Source organism: Anopheles coluzzii, chromosome X, assembly GCF_943734685.1.
Source record: "Anopheles coluzzii chromosome X, AcolN3, whole genome shotgun sequence".
Lineage (NCBI taxonomy): Eukaryota > Metazoa > Arthropoda > Insecta > Diptera > Culicidae > Anopheles > Anopheles coluzzii.
Window position 1 is genome coordinate 17,646,328 of NC_064669.1, and position 21,097 is coordinate 17,667,424.

Here is a 21,097-nt window from a genome sequence, read left to right on the forward strand (position 1 = left end):
AAGGTCCACAGCGCCGTCCAACCAACGGGCTTGAGAAAGAGGGCGAGAAACGCCGGGGATGGAAGTGGAGTTTTGTTGTTGTTGTTGTTTTTTTTTCTTCTACCCTTTAGAGCCGTTAATAGAGATGTCGACTTTGCTTTAAGGCTAATTGTTTAACCTTTTTTTTTTATTATTGACCTGCGGACGAGCTGTAAACGATTGCCGAGGAACGTTTTATGCAAGGCAGATGGAGATATGATGTACCATCAGCACGCGCGCCCAATCGTGTGTGTGTCCAATAATGCTTAGCCATATTAGCGGCCGTTTTATTGTCAGCTTGAGGAGGCCAAGCGGTACTAGAGAGTCAATAGGAATTGAACATGCTATTGAACAAGGTATTGGCTGGTATTATTGAATCCGTTCGTAGCGGCGGCGTACGTCCCGACACTCATTTTCCTAACCTACTAGATGGTTGCTACAGTTATTCACAGCGGCGTTGTAAGAGCGGGCTCAAGAAATGTGTTGCCATCCCTAGAATTTCATGTGAGCGCCGTACGTTCCCGCTACGAACGGATTCAATAATACCAGCCATTGTATTAAACAGCATCATATAAAAATAAAAGATTAGTTCCTGCAATAATTCGTTCCATTACGAATGTGTGTAAATTGGCCCTTTTTGTTAAATGCCATCCTTAAACCATTGATAGTCGGCAATTCTTCTTGTTCAAAAAAACAAAAAATACGAAAAATCAAATTGAATGTCGTCAATTCCACACAAACCTGGATGGTCGTAAAAGGAAACGTTCAGGTTTTTTATTGCATTGTGTGCACATAAAATTGTAAAGTAAGTAAGAAGGGTAAAGTTGGGATGTTTCACTACCTTTCACGTAACATGTATTATTTTGCTGTTTCTTTTTCAGAGAAGCATAACTTTCGCATAAAAAAGAAAGCATAAGCAGCGTACAAATTCACTTTCTAGCCAGCATTCACTAGCCATTTTGGTTAAAGTTTAGGTGCATTAAAGCCATGTTTCAATAGCTGTACATTTCGAAAGCTATAATAAGATTGAATGAAAACTGTCATTTTGAAAAAAAAAAAAAAATCGCATATGTTTTCCGTGCTATATCTTCTACAGCTCATTTCTAGAAGGCAAAAACAGGATGAAAAAGAATATGCGAACCAGATTTCAGATAATGTCAAACATAAATTCAACTGCTTATAGTTAATCCACAGATAAAAATCTAACATACGCAATCTCAAACGGTTTGCATTCTTCCAGGACAGTGTGTAAATTTGGAGACAAATCGAATCCCTGAGCAGACCTTTATATATTTACCCAATTTAGAACGTTGTGCCCTTTATTAGCCACTTTGGGCCACTCTTTACGCTCAGGCAGACAAACGGAATCCTCTAGCACAGAGATGTCAAACTGTTGGCCCGCGACCGCTTGAGCAAAAGTCTATTTTGAATTTCTGCTTCAAACGTACATGTCACTCCATATACCAGACATCTGAATTTGAAGAGTTTTTCAACTTCACTAATTTCTCTACTAATTGACTAATTGCTAATTGAATTGATAGTTTAACATCCATAGTCAGAAAATCTTGTCAGTTTTTTTCCTCTTTCTTCTCTCCATGCATGTTGTGTGCAAAAAAAAAAGAATTCCAAAAGCGAATTATAGAACAAAACCCACAAATCTGATTTATTTTCTGCAATCGAGCATTGAATTTTGAACACATTATTGAAAGTAGTACTTTTTTTTAACGAAACAACTAACGTTTTATCTTCAAAAAATCGTAAATTTCAAACACTACTTTTTCTTTTAATGATAACCAATCAATCAGGATACTTGGTGGCCAAAAGAGCAATTTTGCAAAAAAGCACAAAATTTGCTGAATCAACAGGAATAAAAAACGCTGCCGTAAACATTCCATTTCATCAAAGCGTTAGAAATTAGCTTTTGATAGGATGCTACGAATGATTTGAAGCGTTCCATGAGGCAGAACCGACTAGACAGGCGACTAGACTAGACTACAGGTGAGCTTATAGCTCTGATTTCATTTGCCATAATAAGATGAGGTTCGTTCTTTAGTAAAACGTTTCTTAGATTAGTAACTGTTGACGACGTATTCCAATATGAAACGACAGGTTAACTTTAAAGGTTAATATGAAACGACAGGTTAACTGTTAACGATCCAATTTGTGTATCATATCATTTCATACAAAAACTAGGTTGCGGCCCGTGCTACTATTTGTAGTAGTATTGTGGTCCGCGTGGTCGAATGCGTTTGACATCGCTGCTCTAGCATCACCATTGGCCGGCGCCGTCCAAAAGTGCGTCAAGACACTACCGTTCGCTACGCTTGCACGGCAGTGGGCTAGGGACGGGAATGCATCTTCGCCCATCAGTGCCCCCTGTCAAGCGTGATGACGGCCAAAACACCCATCGGGAATCGGCACGGTACATGATGACAAATTCTAGACAGCAAAACAAATTCCACCCAAAAGACACACACAAACAGACGGTTCGAGTGGCCACATCACATTGTCGTGACGAAAGAGGGGAGGAGGACACCTTAACCATTCTGGTCACTCCCAGGTTTTCTTTTTCTTTTTCCACCAGAAGGGTCGTCGTCGTTCCGAACGTTTCGCGCCGCCATCAATGATGCGCTTGAGTAGTGTTGTGCTAGTTTTGGTGTTTTGTTTTTCAACGATGCAAAAAAAAAACACACACACGCTCTTATTAGAAAGCGGGCGATAACGTTCGGGTGAGTATAGGGGGGAGGGGGAGGATGTTACCTCGCTCCTCTCAGAGCAATTCAAACGTCAGGTCGCGTTTCGTGACAAGCGGTGGCAAATAGATTACGTCCAATATAGAACTCGGCCGTAAAAAAGGCGCTAGATCTCCTCCCTCTCACTTCCCCTCCTCGCACGTGCCTTCGGACGCGCCGGGACGGGTTTCGGGTAGGGTTTATACCCAAAAACGAAGGGGGTGAAAAGGAGGGCAAGGTAAGATATATGGTCAAAGCGGGATCTTACGAAAAGAAGAAGAAAAAAAAACATAAACACACACGCACACAACAACAAACTTGTTGGGATGATAATTTAAGTGATGCATCCACAATGTGTTATCTGACGTCTCCACGACACTAACGTAAAGGTATATCTGTGTGTGCGTATGTTCAATGGTGGTGCCGGGTTGGGTTGGGGGACATGGCACCGTTTCCTGTTTTATCTTTCACTTCAGCAACTCCCGCCCGATGGCGTGATGTGCGTTACCTCACTGTGTCGTTGTGTGTATCTCGTTTCAAAACAATAGTGCGCACACACGAGGAGAATCTTCTCTCTATGTGCTGCTGCTGCTGTTGTTACTGTGTGCTTCTAACTAGAGTTGGGCAACTTCCCAAAAAAAAAACAATCAGAACTGGGCCCTGACGGTTCACACAAATGTCGTACCCAATTCCGAATAGTAGGTTCAATCCTACAAGCCGGAACCATCCAGAATCGCCCAGAATCGTCCGAAATCGTCCAGAGTCGCAGGAATCGTTGGAATCGTCGGAATCGTACTGAATCGACCGTAATCGTATTCGACCGATATCAGTTCTTGTGGGAAGACACATTTGATATATCTTTCACTTTCTCCGTCATTGCATCGCGCGCACCTCTGCCTGGTTGATAGAACTTCTTAGCACACAGGCAACAAAACGGGCTTGGTATGACCGCGTAGGTTGTTGATGTAAAGCCTAAAGGCGATTTTGTTTAGAGATACGCGAATACGTACGACTTTAATAACATGCCGGTTATAGATTCGATTTTGGTATGAATCAAGCGCACATACCTGCAATGTATACACCAATAAGTCACAGATACATCACAGTTTAGTTAGTCCAGCAGTATGGTGTCAAGTGAACTGCGCCTTAGTTCGTGGTGGCAATTTTGGAATGTAGGTCAGCTTTTTCTTTTGTCCATTTTCAGTGCAACGAAAGCAACGGAAAAATGCAACGAAAAATGATCAGTTTACCATTCCAGAAACTACCACGGAGTGATCGGAGTTCACTACCACTTGTACACCGTAAAACGGGCAGGCCCTTTTGTTGCCAGTATACTAAGACGCTCCAAACATTTTGGGGAGGACATAACTACCGGCGGTGCACGCACAACGCAATGGACAGAGAAAGTGAAACATATATTAAATGTGTCTTCGTACATTCACTAATATCGACTACGACTCCGGATGATTCCGGACAATTCTTGATGAGTTCCAAGACTTGAGACGATTTCCCACGACTCGGGACAACTCCGGACGATTCTAGACGATTCTGACGATTCCGATGGAGCTAGCGATTCTATGTCTCTGCAGTCGGAATCGAAATCAACCTTGCCAGAACCAGAGCGGAACCGTGGGTGCGATCCGGAGTACTCATCTCTACTTCTAACCCGCACAATACACACACTCACACACTTGAGAGCACCGCCGATAATGGAATTATCGAATAGATACCCCTTCGCACAAACCATCCCCCCCTCCCCCTATCGCCCGCACATAAAAAAGCGTTTCGCGCGCACACACACGTGGGCCACTTGACGGCGGCATTGTCACCCGACGCGTGGTTCTTCCCAACCCCGAAGAGCAGCCGCTTTGCACGTTGCCGCTAAATGTGGCTTCGAAACGGTCTTAATCCCCACTGCCCTTCCCGTCCCTGCCCTCAGCCGCACCTTGCCGGTTGCCACCGGTGAGCACTGTCGGGCAGGATAATGCTCGCGCTCACTTTGCTTGGTTGAAGGTTGTTTACCACACAAGGGTGGTTTGTTTTTGTGATACAGAGAGTGCGCGAGCACGCTCGCAGCGCGTACGCCAGTGTGAGACACTGCACGCTTATCGTGTGTAGATATGTTTATCGTAAGATCGTAAGAGACACCGTGGGGGAGAAGAAACCTCGAAAGACACTGGCCAGCGCACCCCGTCCGAGAATTCACGTGATTTTGCCTGCACAAGGCTGGCGAAGAAGAGCTCCGAGGTCGAGTTCGCCGCAAGGCCCAAGTTTTGCGGCGCGTTCTGGCCACCACTGCCGCCAGAGTTCACAGCATTTACCTGACTCTAGGCCGATAGCTTCCAGCGCTTCCTAGAAGATCATTGGCCACATACACTTACACATACACCCACACACACACAAACACGCTGCACAGGAACACTGAGTCTAAACAAAAGAAAGCACGCCGAAAGGAAACCGAAATGACGTTTTGTTTGCAGTTACACAGAGAACCCACAACCGTTTGCATTGGCTACGTTTGCAGCTCAACCATTTCAACACTTTCTACCAATACCGCGTAGTAAACAAACAGAACTGCAATCCCCGCCCGCGCGCGGAAAGTACACGTATGCTTCTCGCGCAATGCGAGAAAAACCGTTTCAAGTGCCGCTGCTGCTGTTGCTGCACGTCCTCGTAGCTTGTTGTGTGACAGTGAACTGAAAGGGCCGCGCGCGCCGTTTTGATTGCAGGCAGACCACAACAGAGCTGCTGCTGCTGATGCCGCTGGACCGTATACACGCCGGTCTCGGAAGAGGCTGCTGCGAAGCGTGGTGCGTGAGTGCGCGCGCGCACGCGCGCACACTCACACACGCTCGCCGTCGTCGTTCGGCTTTCTTTCCGCAAGCGGCACCGCGTGTGTGTGTGTACGCGGCGCGATCGATGCTGTTGCGGCTATAGTTGTTTGTAGCGGAATTTGGGGCAAGTGTGCCATACGGGGCAAGAGTGCCACCAAGCATTTTTCCTTGAAAACTTTAGTTTAATGATCAATTTTGTATACAGTTGGTTGCTTTCCAATGACTGGGTATACTGAGCCAAATTTCATATAGATCAATCGATATTTCCCATTGTTTTGAACTGATTTATGTTGAGTTTCAAAATTGAGCAGAATATTATAATTTTTTAATCCAATCAAATAAGCTCTCAAAAATCATGCGAACAATCAACCGAGAAAATATTTACACCACCGTATAGCTGAGAAAACGTGAAATTTTTTGTGGGGTTAGTTGAAAAAACTTTCTTTTTGTCACTGAAAAATTAAATTTCAAAAAAGTTACAGCTTTTGGGGCAAGTGTGCCATCTCTGTTTGGGGCAAGTGTGCCACCATCTTTCATAGGCGCGAGCTGTCAAAAATGTAAACATTGTTGTAGCGTGCTGCGGAATGGTGCGCTATTGTGAGCGGATTCCACGCCAGAAAAACAGAACAGTAACAAACCATATTGTGGTACGGTTGGTGGTCAAAAAGGGTTCATTTAGTCACCAATCCATGTAGGAATACATACACTAGTGGTACAAACGTAATAATTTCCAATTATCTAAGAAATACGGTTATTTTAACCAGGTGGCCGTCTTGCCCCATACGAGTGGCACTCTTGCCCCATAGCCCAAAAAACAACGTCTTTTTGGACCCTTTTTAAAACGCTTCAAAAACTGTTTTGTTTGCACTTTTTTCAAGCGAAACTCATTTATAAGTGAGGAAATAGATGTAAAATGGTTATGAGATTTTAATCGGCTTTTGAAAAACACGTTTTAGTGAGTTATAACTTGAAATGCTTAAGGTGGCACACTTGCCCTAAGTTCCGCTATCGCGCGATCCCCTGCGCTGCGTCGGTTTCGTTGCGCTTTAGCGTTTTAGCGCGCGGGCCTGACAAACATCTCGTGCTCGCTCGCTCACTCGCGTTCCGTAGATTCCGTCGGACTGGGAATTGTCGTGTGGGAGGATGAATTTGCTTTTGCGCTCCAAAGAAAAAAACAAAAGCGGCCACAAATTTCCTCCCGTTGGGGGTGATCACGCACTGGGGTGTCCATCAAAACGGCCAGACGCACGCGTTTTGGAGTTCAGCGCAGGAAACGCACTAAGCCGGATGACGATGCTATGGAGGAGGGATGTATCCCTCTGTTCACTAGCTTAACGTATTACCACCCTCCCCCAAGCCCGAACTTTATCTTGAGTGCATCCCTCTCTCAAGCCCACACACACCCAAACAGACACACACGCGCGCACCACTTCTCCTGGTAGTTTCTTGTGGCGTATTTAACCGAAATGGTGTTTTTTTTCTTCTCTCCCTCGTGCTCATTTCTTTGAGTGGGTTTAACACCGCGCGATAAGCGCAATCGAACAGCAATTAGACGGTCAGATTAGATTACAGTCACGACACGCCATGGGAGGGGAACAAAAAAAAGAATTAATCCATGAATTGAAATTATTAGCACGCAAAAGACACTCGGGGCAAAAGGCACAAACGATTCCATCACTGTGAAAGCTGACAGATGGGAATGGTTTTGAGAAACAAAACAAAACAAAATCAACATCAAAAAAATTGGGTCCGGAACGGAACGGTTCCCTACAAGAACCCGCACTTCATTGCTCAGGTGCGTTTGTCCTATTCCGCGCGTGAAGGGAGTTTTTTTAATGGCGTGCACTAGTGATGGGTAAAATTGGCAAAAATCCGGAGTCGACTCCGATCCGACTCCGATAAATTCGGAATCGACTCCGGAAGGTAGGTCCGCGCCCGGAGTCACCCGGAGTCGCCCAGAGTCGGAGTCATCCGGAGTCGTTCGGAGTCGTTCGGAGTCGTTCGGAGTCGTTCGGAGTCGTTCGGAGTCGTCCGGAGTCGTCCGGAGTCATTCGGAGTCGGAGTCGTTCGGAGTCGTTCGGAGTCGTTCGGAGTCGTCGACTCCGGACGACTCCGGTCGACTCCGGACGACTCCGACTCCGGGCGGATCTAGTGGTTCCATTTTGCCGGAGTCGGAATCGAACTAACAATAGTCGGAGTCGGATCGGAGTCGTGGGTGCGCTCCATACAGCACATCACTAGCGTGCACACGCCGTCTAACCTTCTGCGAGACTATCGGACCCGAGCCTGGGCGTTGCATCTTCACATTCTCACTAGAACGCCGCGCCAGCAGTAACACTGTTGCTCTTGATTTCTCTCTCTCTCACACACACACACACACACTTTAGTTTTGTGCACCACACGAGGAGATGCAGCGTGCTGCATTGATGGAAGATTTTGTGCCTGTTGTTGCTGTTGATATTATTGCTGTTTACTAGGATGCAGAAAGTGCAGCATTGCATGTCGGTGGTGCATCGTTCATCACCGGGACGACTTGGCATAACTCCTTGCCACTTGAATTTGTCGTCGTGCTGTTTTCCAACTGCTGGTTTTGTTTGTAAACAAAGGGCACACACTAGTGTTGGATAAAACTGGTTCATATTCATGAATCTGAATGAATCTTTGCAATCATTCAATTAATCTGAATCTCTGTTGGAATGATTCACGAATCTCAAAGATTCGTGAATCTCTAAAGATTCATGAATTTCAAATGTTCACGAATCTCAAAAGATTCACGAATCTCGAAATATTAATGAATCTCGAAAGAATCATGAATCTAAAAAGATTCATATATCTCGAAAGATTTACGAATCTCTAGGGATTCAATAATCTCAAAATAATACATAGAGCTTGAACTTCTTATTATTCTTCTTCTTGGCGTAACAACCTACATATGCTTTCAACATTTCTTGGCATGTTCAACACACCCGGATAGCTTGTTTCGCAGCGGGGAGCCGGTCCATGCAAGGTTTGAGCCCACGATGGGCATGTTGTTAAGTCGTGCAAGCTTACTGTATCATTGGATCGTTCAAATTCAATATTTTTAAAATCTTACATCTCTAAAGATTTAAGGATTTTGGTAGATTAATGTATCTTACGAGGTTCCCGAATCCTTGGAGATTCGTGAATCCTTGGAGATTCATGAATCTTTGAAGATTCGTGAATCCTTGGAGATTCGTGAATCCTTGGAGATTCCTGAATCCTTGGAGATTCCTGAAACCTTGGAGATTCCTGAATCCTTGGAGATTCTTGAATCTTCAGAGATAAATCTATAGAGATTCACGAATCTTTAAAAGTCATTTCGAGGTTGGAATCACTCATCCCTGAAGAGTCATATGAGCGCATCTCAACAAAAGATTCATAAAACCCAACACTAGTACACACTGCACAGCACACTACACTAGGGGCAAACAGAATCGTGCGGGGGTGGGGTGGGGGGGTTGGTCGAGTGGGTGGTAAAAAGGGTGAAGGGATGGAGAGGTGAGAGAGCATAAGAAAGCGCGGTCACTCACCTCATCGCCGACGTAGAATCCTGGCCGACCGGACGGCGTTTGCAGGGCACCAGCGCCACCACCGAGCCCGTCGCCGGTGGCGGAGGAGGACGCCTGCTTCAGGCCCTGGTAGCCGCTCTCCAGCTCGGTGTACGACATCGTCCCAGAGGGAAAGGGTGGGATGGTTTGGTGGACTCAAAATTAGTAAACCGAGGGAGGAGGTGGGAGTAACGAGTAAGGAAGGTTGGGACAGTCACACGTATACTTTACAGCACACCGAGCAACGGAAGTAGTTCTTCTTTCTCCCGGGAACCTTCCCAAAAACGCGCCTGATGATGAAGGATGAAGGATGGAGAGAGATACAAACACACACATGCAGCGCAGCACACAGCACACAGAGTGAGAGAGTGTGGCCACCGGAGTGTGTTGAGTAGTGCGCTCGCGTAGCCTCCAAACGCCACCAAACGAAGTCAGCGTGGGTGTGTTTGTGTGTCAGGTCAGGTGGCCGATCGAACGCCACGCGCTGCTCCACATCACCCTTTTCGTATGTCGTAGGATGGGTCGTAGATTAAAAGGAAGGAGGAAAGGGCTCGAAAGATGGTTTCCGTCTCTGTCGGCCGCACCGCGCCGCTTATCACTCCCGTACGTGTCTCGGTGTGTGTGCCTACGTTAGAGTCGCCGTGCCTTGATAAAACACTGTCGTCGCTATCGGTTCATGTGCTCGCTTCGCTTCTCGCTTCGCTTCTCTCTTGCTCCGTCAGTCCCAGATTGCAGGTTGTAGCACGTTTGTGTGTGAGTGTCGGTCGGCGGGATGCACTTGTCTACCACCAAGATGGTCCACCTAAGCACCCGGCTCTCTAGAAAGGGTTTCTTTTTGCAATCTTGTCTTCTATCACTATGATTCACCGTCAAAAGTGCTGCTCTTTCACCTTCTCCTCCTGCTGCTGCTGCTGCTGCTGCTGCTTGGCCGGTGGTAACATTTTACGAAACACACCACAAATCATACCAAAACGGGGGCGACACGACACATAGATGCACAGCGAGGGTTCCCGGGAGGGACGATACAAGTCCAACTCACACAAACACACATACACACACACACAGCAAAGACACTCGTGTACTCGCCTCGAGGGGTTCTTTTTGATTTGCCGTTCACCTGTCTTTTTCCCCGAAATGTTCTAATTAAAGTTCACACCGGAAACTCGATCGGAGGGACACACTCACACACTCACACACACACTCACTCACACACACACACACACACACACACAAACACGCGCGCGACAGTACGAGTACGGGGAAAGTCACTTCACATATCGGGAGAGAAGAAAAAAAAAGATGCAAAGAAAACAAGAAAGAAAAGAAGACATTACAAAAAAACGAAACCAAATTGGTGGAGATAAAGGGGGTAAGGAGGGGGGCGGCATAAAACGAAAACTGTGAACGGAAATTAAAGAACTTTAATATATAAGCAAAACAAAAACCCTACACACATACAGCCAAGTTAACCATTTATAGATGGGGGGGGGATGTATGAGGGGGGAAGAAAACTGAGGAAAATCGATTCGACGGTTATTGGTGGATGGGCGGGTTGGGGTTTGGATGGGAGAAGAGTATAACGAGAAAAATCTGTGCAAACACTTACATACAACAAGTAGCTGCCCGCTTCCGGATCGTACAGAAAGGTCATTGTGTCGAACGAGGGGGAGTTGGGGGAGGCCGCCGCTTCTTATACCTTTCCTGCGTTTCCCCTTGCACACCTGGGCCCGGTGCTGTCACGGTACGAGGCGGCTCACCGGTACCATTCGCGCCTTGTACGGGTTGGCCGACACCAGACACCGTAAACACCGTTCAGTTCCAGCTGGAAAACATTCGTGGTTTTCCCCTTTCCTTCAAGTGGGGGAGGGGTGACTTATCTGTTTGCAGCAGTCACAGGACGATACTACAAACACACACACACATACACATAAACACACTAATTGGGTTTTTTATTGCTTGCCTTTCTTTCCACTTTCCCTTTGGACAGCTGTGGCTCGTTTTTTTTTCTCACTCACACTCGGCTGTTGGGCGATGCGAAATTACCGAAAAGAAAACCAACAACCAAACGAAACAATTTTCAGCACTTTCCGGCGAAATCATTCGCGAGCACCGAAAACGAGAACAAACCAAAGCCCAAAACCCAAAACGTCCTTACGCAAACATACGGAGGACATGCGTTTTTCCTCGCGAGACCTTCGGAACGGTCTCTGGCTCATCCCCTCCGTGTTATGTCATTTGATATGTCAAACTGACGCGTTCAGATTTGTTTTGATCGAACTCTACTCGATGTGTGTGTGTATGTGTCTCTGTGTGTGCCTGTGTATGTGCCGATAGAGCTTGCCCAGTGAATGGGGGATAGAAAGAAAATGCACCAGAGGTGTATTTGCTGACATTGCTGCAGTTTTTGTTTTGTTTCTTTTTGCTTGAACCGCGGTTTCATTTCTACCACTACCGGTCTGGGGCGATACTGCGGTACCTGTGGGGGGGGGGGGGGGAGGGGGTCTGATGCGTGGAACAAAGTGTTATTTTTCCTCTGCTTTCCGCAATACCCCAACAGCTCCCCGTGAGTTTTTACGCTGCTGATGGGGGTCTGCCGACCCGGTTCGGATTTGCTCGGATGACGTTTCCAGCGCTTAAGGTGGCTGTACACCGTTAAGGAACGGCGGTTACATTTGTACGTTAAATTTGAAATGATGTTTTTTAGCTTGATGATAAAATACAGTATAGCGCCGTTTATCCGGGCTCATCGGGACTGGACCTTGTTCGGATATGCGAATAACAATGATAATGAGTCAAAGGATATATTTAATCACAAATTCTTGATTTTTTTTTGGAAATGTATCCTATGTTTTGATAAAAATTACATAGCTTTTATCAAATTCATGTTTTTCCAATATTAATATTTGAAATTTTCTAGTTGCAGTCGGATTCCAATGAGACAGCCGGATAAAAGGTACCCGTAAAGGTAAACGGCGCTCCACTGTAATTGGATAAAAATAAACGACGTTGCAAAACGTCTGAAAGAGTGCAATACGTTAATTAAATGTCTAATTTGGTCCTAATTTTGAAGAAAAGCGAAAAGAAGAATTGTTCGTGAAATATGTTGCCAAATGTTTTCTAAATTTGTTTCGTTCAAGCAAAACATAAAGCAAGAGAGATGTCAATTTACAACAGACTACTATTCAAGCTATGGCACCTAGGATTAATTATCACTCAAAACAAATATCATATTGCCAAACTGACGTCAATTTTAGGACAATTCATGTAACCGAAAGATGGCTTTCGAGTCATCATGCATGCCTTATCAAAAGTGAATGGTGTTTTAAACTTATTAATTCCTCGACAAAAGTTGAAATCCCTCCTGGTAAACCGGCACTTAAAAAAGAAGGAAGTTACGTAATTTTCAAAAAAAAAATCCTAAATAATTTTGAACATCTACAGTGGTGGGTATTCAAAATCGGACACTATCACGAAATTCACATCGGAAACCGGTCGCTCATCCTACTGTGCGATCCATGTATCAATTTCCTACAATTATTATTCATCATGAAAAGCGTGCATTGGGCTTCTTTTACTACCCTTCTACACGGTAATGTGAAATAAGAATAAAAAAATAAACTTTTATATGAAAATAACGGGGAGAAAACGATGAAATCGTTCATGGTAGAAAGAACATCAGGAAAGTGAAATTGTCCAATTTTGAATACTCAGCACTGTACCTTGCATTTCTACACTCCCTAGCTACTATCATATACTACTATTGACTACACATTCAAAATAGTAAGGGAATCTCCATGTCCACCTAATTTAACCCAGCAACAGCAAGGCAAGTTTACAAAAATATTGCAAACTATTTGCCCCGCACAAGGACATGGACAGAGGAGGCTTGGTAGGCCTAAACTGAGGTGACAAGAAGGCGTGGATGCGTCCGCCATTGAGGCCGGGACAACGGACTGGCAGACGAAAACCATGAGTGATTTCGGACACAGCCAAGACCGCAAAGCGGTTGTGGCACCGGATAAGTAAGTTAGTAGTATTTGCCCCTTTCACATACGGTCCAAAATATCCCAGCATGAAATGGAGAACTTTTTGGAGAAACATTAATAGCAACCACTAGAAATTCGAATGAAAGAGGCACTTACTATGTGTTGGTTAATCGAACAAATAATACAAAATCAACACTACAAAAGAACTTGAATTACGGATAGTAGATAACGATAAACGCGTCACTTGCGGTAACAGTGAAACTACATAACACAAATTTACTGAAATGAAGTAGTTTAAAAAGTGGAATAATTTAAATAGCATAGCAAACGTATTAGGTATGATATTGCCTAATTTTGAAGCATTAGCGAAACCCTATTACAAGATTTTAACAAAGATATTTGAATATTATTTGACATATGTATATAGAATTCATACGCAATCATAAAATGTGCAATTTAGCTATCTGAAGGGGAAAAGTTTTACGCAGACTGAGTTGTTTGTAAATAAAAAAAGATAGCAATGAACAAACTAACATGGCGCACTAGTTCCAAAGCCAATACAATCCGAGAATCGAGAGTTATGGCCTGATCACGGTGTTCCAACGGCAGTCGAATGGATCAGCGGGCTTCAAATGGAGCAACAAAATATTGGAATCATGTCAACTTACTAGAAGAGATGAACGTTTAATTGATTTTGTTTAAGCTATTTAACTATACAACACGCATAAACATGTTAAAAATTTAATCTTTTTGGCCAAAGCTTCACTCAATTTTCCGTGTAATCTGCCGTTCGACATGCCGTGATCAGGCCGTCAGGCTTTATTTTTTCCAATAATCAAATATGGCAATAAAAGATAAATTTATGTGCATGTAAATTGCTGGAAAACGATTGATGACATCCATTCGATGAGCTGCATGCAACGAATGACGACGAGAATGATCTTTGTTGTCGTTCCAGCAACTAATTAACGCTTTGTGTGAAGATTTGCAAAACGTGTTTGTTCTCCGGTGCTTAGCACTTTTGAAGGTTGTTGAAATATCGGCCATGTCAGTCGTACGAACAATCATGTTACTTAGTTCCCGCATCGTTTGGTATCGTTTCGTCGGTTCGGCCATAATTTGTGCATTGCTGGAAAACCGCAAACAAACAAAAAATGTGCATATTTTTTTTTCATAAATGAGCAACAAACGGCGCGCGTGGCGGTTCGGATGTCTAGAAGGCACAAACAAACAGAAAGGATCGCCGCTTGCCCCGCATCAAAGTTGGTAATGTTTCATTTTCGACAAAATACAGGTCTACATTCTAAACGAACGCTCGACAAAACATCTGTTAACATTCCTCTCTGTACCGTGTACTCCGTGTGTGTTGCTAGGCGGCTGGTGGTTTTGTGTGCCTCGCTCGTATAGGGATTAGTAGTACGTTCGCACCGCAGGCCAATTACATTTATGATCGAATTAGTCGAGTGACAGGACAGCTTCGTTTGCGACCGGCAAACACGTGTTTCGAGGGTTAGCAATACTGAAGAGGGGATGGGGTGTAATTACTTGCGTAACGTGAATAAATGTGTTAGTTGGGGATGGTTCTTTTACTTTTGTCTGTCTGTTCATGAGTCTTCTTGCGTACTCGCGCTCTCCCTAAATGCAGAACGGGAAGGGGGAAAAAGGTGAGAAAAGAAAGCTTGGGTGAAAACTGGTGAAAAAAAACAACAACCGCTTGGTTAGTCTGTCGCGCTCACTGCTCATCCTTATCCTTGGCGCCGTGCTTCAGGATGCGGGTGAACTCGATGTAATCGAACAGGCTGTTCTTGATCGGCGCCTCGCGGAACATCTCGTCCACGTCCTCGTCGGTGAACCGGTCGCCCATCGTCGTCAGCAGCTCGCGCAGCCGGTCCTCGTTGATCACGCCCGTGTTCTCCTCGTCGAAGCAGCCGAACGCGTTCTTGATCACCTCCTCCGGGTCGGTGCCCTGCAGCCGCTCGCCGAACAGCGTCAGGAACATGGTGAAGTTGATCGGACCGGGCGCCTCGTTCATCATGCCCTCGAGGTACTCCTCGGTCGGGTTCTTGCCGAGCGACGCGAGCATATCGTGCAGGTCGTCCTTCTCGATGAAGCCGTCCCGGTTCTGGTCGATCATGTTGAACGCCTCCTTAAACTCGGCAATCTGGGCCTGGTCGAACATGGCAAACACGTTCGAGGTGGCGCGCTGGGCCCGCTTCTTCGTCGTGCCGCGGCGTCCGGCAGTTTTGCGCGACGACATGATTGTTGTAGTTGATGCTGCTGTCGTTGTTGGGCTTAGAGTGCAAGCTTGCTTGATGGCGGGCAGGGAGCTTTATCAGCTGTTGTGCAATTTCCCCGCGTCGATTTGAGCCGTCGTTGATGGATGATTGAAGCGTTCGGTTGAGCGATGGATGCGTGGAGCAAGCATTGAGAAATGAAAGTAAAACAAAAACTTATTACTATCAATGGTTACTCGTTGTTGTAGGCACTGCCGGACAGCAGGAAGTGTGTTTAGTTGAATAGATGCTGGATCATAAACTAACCACGGATGTTTGAGCAAAAGTTACACAAACACAGGTTGTCCCCAGCGTGGTACACAACTCTCCACGTAGCGAAACGAAGTTGACCAACGTGCACGGCTACTAATTTGCGACTAAGGAGTGCTTCTCCGCCACATCCACAATGGCTGCTGTGGGTTTACAGTGTACAAGGCAAACCTTACCTCCCCCCCCCCCCCCCCCCCCCCCCATTGAACCACTCGTGAGTGTCATGCCACCGATCTTGCCCCGTGAAGACTGAGGGCCGACATTTAAACCATTCGAGTGGATCGCAGTGGCTGCACTGCCGTGGTAGTGGTGACCGATGTGAGTCACGGTCCATGCACGCACACGCACACATATATCCACAGCCGTTGTAGAAAGTGCAGGGTTTGTGGGTTGTGGATGGGGCAGGCGTGGGGCATTTCGTTATCTCGTCACCCATTTCCAGCCAATTGCTCATCGATGCGACATGTGTTGTGTGTTACGTCGCGCGCAATAACAATTCCCGCTTCCAGATGGTGTGCGATCAGGTTTTGTGCACCTTCTTGTGCCCGCAGGGCCACACTGCCTCCCTCCTACCGATCGGGCTGAATCGAGGTCGAGTGGGAGCGACAGAAAGAGAGTTCGCCTTGCACATGGTTCAATCATTTCGCCGAATCGGGCAAAACGGACCAGCGGGCCGCACAAATTCATATCCTTATAAGGCGAACCATTATGGGGCCGCCAAGATGACCTCTCCCTCTCCACTCGCTGCATTCACGGAGGGAGGGGAACACACATCTCTACACCGTTTGCCGTTGAGCCCTGTGACACACAAACACAACCGTGGACACAAGAAACGTACTGCTTGCCTCTCCCTTTCTCATGATGGCAAAAAAAATCTTTCGCAAAGCGGTACAGAGATGCCTTTGCGGGACGACCAGTTCCTTTTAAAGGCAAATCAAGCGTTTATGGTTTTATGGGTTTGTTGTTTTTGTTGCTTTTTATGTGTTACTTTCATGCCAAAGTGCAGCTGGCACAAGAAGTTACCATTTAAGAAAAAATAAAAAATAAAATAAACCTTAGGTGATGCGGGCACGGTGCGGGTTTGTATAATTGTTGGCGAATGCTTACAAAAAAAACTGCCGCTCGCAGTAGCGAGTAATGTTCCAGAAGTTTGCCACAACACATTCCATCTGGAACCGGTGCGATAGAAACGCAAAAAAAAAAAACCGAGGCGTAGGCCAGTCTGGGTCCGCCCTCGGTCCGTAGCTTGGGGCCAAAAATAAAGCGGAACAAAACATTTGTAATAACATTTACTCGATGCAGGCCGCGCGCGGTGGGGGGGGGGGGGATCGGCAAAAACAGTCACACCCGACGACAAAGGGAAACTAGAGTTTGTTTAAGGTTATGCATGTGTGTGTGTGTGTTTGTAAGTGCAGGAAATGGGTGAATCATCTGCCTTTCCAACGGTTGCAACCGCCCCAGGAATAATTGTGCACGCGTAGGCAAGAGACAGCGAACGAGCGATAGTGCCGATCCCAAAGGAAATCGTTCTCACCCTCTCACTCACATGCCCTTTATAGATGGTGCGTGACGTACTTTACTTATTTTATTGGCCGTTTTCTGGCCTTTCGCACCAATTTTGGCATACCATGCCGGCCACGAAGCAATCAAACACTTTCCCGCGACACTCATTGTACACAAAAGGGGAGAGAATTACTCACCGAATGTTCGCAATAATGTACAAAACAGCGCAGCGTTTGCAGATCGTTTCCTTCTTGCTTTGAGTACGCGAAAACACAATGGAGTCACGGACAAGGCACTTGATACAGTGACAGTTTGCTGGAATTGTCTATGGAATTTCTTGCTCCGCATTGGCGCATTACACACCGTCCAGTAGCCGTTTGACAGTCGCGTCATGGAGTGCCAAGGTGCATTAAAAGTGGTGGTAGCGCTCATCCGATGCGATTTTATCGAAGGCAGCTGCCAAATGCTGTTTCGGTTCATATTGTGATTGTTTGGACGATTTTAATAGTTTAAAAATAAGAACAAAATAAGTTAATGTTTTCCTATATAACCTACATACGTAGCTGATTAAGAGATAAGAAGTACATTGCGGAACTATGGCGCTTTTTAACTAGCACTTTGTACTCTATGGAACCTTGTGGCTGATTAGCCTGATGTTTATGATTCATGATGGAACTTGAAGGCTTGTTAAGAAAGCGTACCGAACTTGGTGGAACTTTACAGCTTTTTAATGCATGACATCGGTACGAGGTGGCTCTTGTCAAAGTGTCAAAGACTGGTGCCGTCACCTCCGGTGCTTCTCCGGGAGAAGCGGCTGCTCAAGTCGAGTTTGCTAAAAAAATTGTAATCGTTTGTATAAGTTAAGAAAATTGATTGAATATAACCATTAAACTGTAATATAATAAATTTCGTGTTATTTATAACCAATTTGGCCGAAAACAATGAAAATAAAATAGAGGAAGGCATACGATCTGTGAAAACTGCTCGAATGGGTAAATTTACGACTGCTAATTTACCATTAAATTACTCTTAAATTACCCGTAATTTTCCTATAAGAAAGAGGTAAATTAAGTCCGATTTGTCTGACTGGGTATTTTTTCTAGAGCACGGCTGTTAAATCGTTCGAGATAAGCCCGCCTGTACAGGCGATCCCCGAGATACACGGTACCTCTTATACGCGGATTCGGAGATATTCCAAATTTGACAGTTCTTTGAGCAAATTGTACTGATTAGACACATTCATTGTGAAATACCAAATAATTTCCGTATTGATCAAATGTAAAATACCATTTAAAAAGGTTTAAAACTGTTCAATTCAGTAGAAACATATCATATAATTCATTTGGTGGCTAAAACCATCCCCTACTTGCAAAATTACACGAAGATTAATTATATTTTGGCTGAAAATTACGAGATTCGACTTACGCGGAAATTCGAGATACGCGGTATTTTGCGGCCATTTTCGGTCCCCATCAATCGTGTATCTCGGGGACCGCCTGTATATTATAACCACATTTAGCGCGTGGCCACAGAGCTGAAAAAAGGTTTAAATTTTTTTCAACTTTGTCAAAATTGCTTGTCAACTGCAAAAAAGAGCTTTTCTCGTGGCCGCACCAAAAACATACTCAAGAGCGACAAAAAGCTCCAACATCTGAATATCATCGATATTTTGTTTAAGAAGCACTAACTAGGTACATAAATCAATTAGAATCATGCATTTTAGCATTACAGTCTGTTCCCGAGTTACATGGTTCTCGACTTACGCGGATTCGGAGATACGCGGTTTTCTAAATTTGACAGATTAAAAGTCAAATTAGTACAATTTGCTTAAAGTTCGGTATAAATTGCATTTTTCTTAACAAATTGAAACTGCTTAAAAGCCAGAAATATTAGAATTTTCTGCACGAATCATATCAAATAAATGATAAAGTGTATAAAAGTACTAAATTAAATCAAAAACTCCAAGTAATCAATAGAATTTTAATAAAAAAACGTGAAATTCGACCTACGCGGATATTCGAGTTACGCGGATTCGTCGAGAACGCAGAAACCGCGTAACTCGGGAACAGACTGTATTCTCATAACAATGGGTCACAACTGCGCCAAATAGCTGTTTGCTTACGCTTTTCCACGAACGTCAAATTTTGTCAACTTTTTTTCCTGGCTGCTCCAGGTCACAAAATTTTGACAAAAGCTCAAAAAAGTGACAAAAGCTCACATTTTGAAAAATTTGTCAGCATTTTGTCACTCCCGTGGCCTTTCGCTTATTGGTTTTTCGGTCTGTCCGGCGGCGGCCTGAGAAAACGGTCGATGCACCTTGGTTGGTGCTAAATCGATCAAAAAGAAAACGATCATCGATTCATTTGACAGCTCTCGGCTGTGCTGTGTTTACATCACGCGTTTGTTTACATCGGTCGTTTGCCCCAGCGAAAAGTATGCCGAACGCGCGATTCACCAACGAAACACACCCATTCCTACAATAATGTCGCTGTTTCACGCAAATGCTGGCCAGGCGGAGATTATACGCACCGTGCAGAAGGACCAGGAACACATCGAGTACGTCCGGGCGGCACTGAGCGAGGTGCTGCTGCTGCTCAGCCAGCGGCACTGGTTCCGGTACAATGCGCTGTGCAAGCTGGTGGCGGAGGTGCTCTACCACCATTACGCCATCCTGCACAATCTGCAGACGCTGGGCGAAGAGTACACCGGCATCATACAGGTGGACGCGAACTACGTGATGCTGCCGAACAAGGCCCTGCAGCTACTCGCCATCCTGCTCGAGTACGGCGGGGAGCATGTTGTCGACCGGGTGCTGACCTACCTGCAGACCGAGATCGATCGGAGCGAGGAGCTGCTCGAGTCGGTCAAGACCGGCCTACACAAGCTGATTGACACACTGCGCGTGGTGGTCCCGTACGTGCGCGGCTTCCACACCAGCCTGTTCTACATCCACGGCGGAAAGTATCACATCTCGAAGCGCTTGACCGGCATAAACTATGTAAGCTTCTTTTTGCGGGATTTGGCAAGTTTGTTCTACCGTGTTTTACCGCCCGCTTTACTTTGTCTCTTTCTTTTACCCGTAACACCCGGGCTGCAGGTGCTGATACGCAACTGGCTCAAGGAGGACCATTCCGTCTACGGATATAAGGCGCTGGGATACGTGACACTCACCCAGCTCGTGCTAGCGCTTGCCGCCCGCTACCAGCAGTACCGGTCGCAACCGAGCCATGCAAAGGTGGTCGCCCCGTCGGTACGGTCGGCGGAAAGGAGCCGGACGGCATCGGGGACGCTGCCCGGGCGCAACTGTGCGCTCTGCATGGACACGGCGCAGGCCATCACCGTGACGCAGTGCGGCCACCTGTTCTGCTGGCAGTGCATATTGCACTGGCTCGATCAGCGCCAGGTGTGTCCGATCTGTCGCGAATCGGTCAAGAAAACGCGCGTGGTTCGGTTGCAAAACTTTTCCGTCGACCCGGAACGCACCAGCTAGCCGTGTGCAACGAACGCTCAATGCAGACTGAAGGGTTTTTAACGCTTCAAAAGAGATTTTTACGTTCCAAAGAAGCTACTGGTTAGGTAACATGCTTTATGGGGTAGGATACACTACAGGGAGTGCTTCGTGTGCAGCATTCTGCTCGTTTCGGACTGACTGTGCTTAAGCATGCGTTGAAATTTAGTCGATAGGCAAACATCCGTTATCGTTAAAAAAAGCATAATATTCAATATTCATCGTACTATGTTCGGAACAGTTTGTGGGTTTGTTTGTTCTTTTTCGTTACCGTTTTTTATGGTTTAGTTTCAGTTTTGGGAAAGCTTGGCTCTGTTATTTACAAAGGAAATAAAAACGTATCATACAACAATACTCAGTGCAACATTGTGCGTTGGAAAGGGGTGGCTGGGGGATGCGAATGG

The 21,097-nt window shown here is 45.6% G+C and overlaps 3 protein-coding genes across 21 annotated transcripts in view; 1 reads left to right on the forward strand and 2 right to left on the reverse strand.

The window, feature by feature from the left end:
• Window positions 1–11,602, reverse strand: part of LOC120949387 (inositol hexakisphosphate and diphosphoinositol-pentakisphosphate kinase) — a 47,234-nt gene extending 35,632 nt beyond the window's left edge. For 4 of the 17 annotated variants that reach the window (XM_049609317.1, XM_040366649.2, XM_049609354.1 and 1 more), the window contains exon 1: window positions 5,072–6,017. Coding sequence is in view for 3 of the 17 variants with exons in the window: in XM_040366727.2 (XP_040222661.2) it covers window positions 9,136–9,273 (138 nt within the window). In the remaining 14 variants the exon portion in view is untranslated. Of the gene's footprint in view, window positions 1–5,071; window positions 6,018–9,135; window positions 10,422–10,759 lie in introns of those variants that run through there. The other 13 variants (XM_049609327.1, XM_049609322.1, XM_040366727.2 and 10 more) reach the window with 12 other exon arrangements.
• Window positions 11,603–14,386: 2,784 nt separating this feature from the next.
• LOC120949463 (myosin regulatory light chain sqh) lies at window positions 14,387–17,517 on the reverse strand. 3 transcript variants are annotated; one of them, XM_040366780.2, is made up of 3 exons: window positions 17,383–17,517; window positions 14,876–15,475; window positions 14,387–14,774 (listed from the first exon to the last, which is right to left on the reverse strand). In XM_040366780.2, the coding sequence occupies exons 2-3, from the start codon at window positions 15,394–15,396 to the stop codon at window positions 14,744–14,746; spliced, it is 552 nt and encodes a 183-aa protein (XP_040222714.1). In that variant the 5' UTR covers window positions 15,397–15,475; window positions 17,383–17,517; the 3' UTR covers window positions 14,387–14,743. The 3 variants fall into 3 exon arrangements, with proteins under 3 accessions (XP_040222714.1, XP_040222722.1, XP_040222731.1); XM_040366788.2 differs by lacking the exon at window positions 17,383–17,517 and adding an exon at window positions 15,680–15,811; XM_040366797.2 differs by having other exon boundaries at window positions 14,387–15,475.
• Window positions 17,518–19,430: 1,913 nt separating this feature from the next.
• On the forward strand, window positions 19,431–21,047 carry LOC120952016 (peroxisome biogenesis factor 10). The gene is made up of 2 exons (XM_040371082.2): window positions 19,431–20,183; window positions 20,283–21,047. Exons 1-2 carry the CDS (start codon window positions 19,668–19,670, stop codon window positions 20,673–20,675), a joined length of 909 nt encoding a protein of 302 aa, XP_040227016.2. The 5' UTR covers window positions 19,431–19,667; the 3' UTR covers window positions 20,676–21,047.
• The last annotated feature ends 50 nt before the right edge of the window (window positions 21,048–21,097 follow it).

Excerpts from the sequence above, each read along its gene's own strand:
- LOC120949463 (XM_040366780.2), bottom strand. The coding sequence starts at position 15,396 with ATGTCGTCGCGCAAAACTGCCGGACGCCGCGGCACGACGAAGAAGCGG. Across the intron at positions 14,775-14,875 it reads GCCAAGGATAAGGATGAGCA|GGAGAGCGCGAGTACGCAAG; the intron begins GTGAGCGCGACA and ends TTCTGCATTTAG.
- LOC120952016 (XM_040371082.2), top strand. The coding sequence starts at position 19,668 with ATGTCGCTGTTTCACGCAAATGCTGGCCAGGCGGAGATTATACGCACC. Across the intron at positions 20,184-20,282 it reads GCTTGACCGGCATAAACTAT|GTGCTGATACGCAACTGGCT; the intron begins GTAAGCTTCTTT and ends CCCGGGCTGCAG.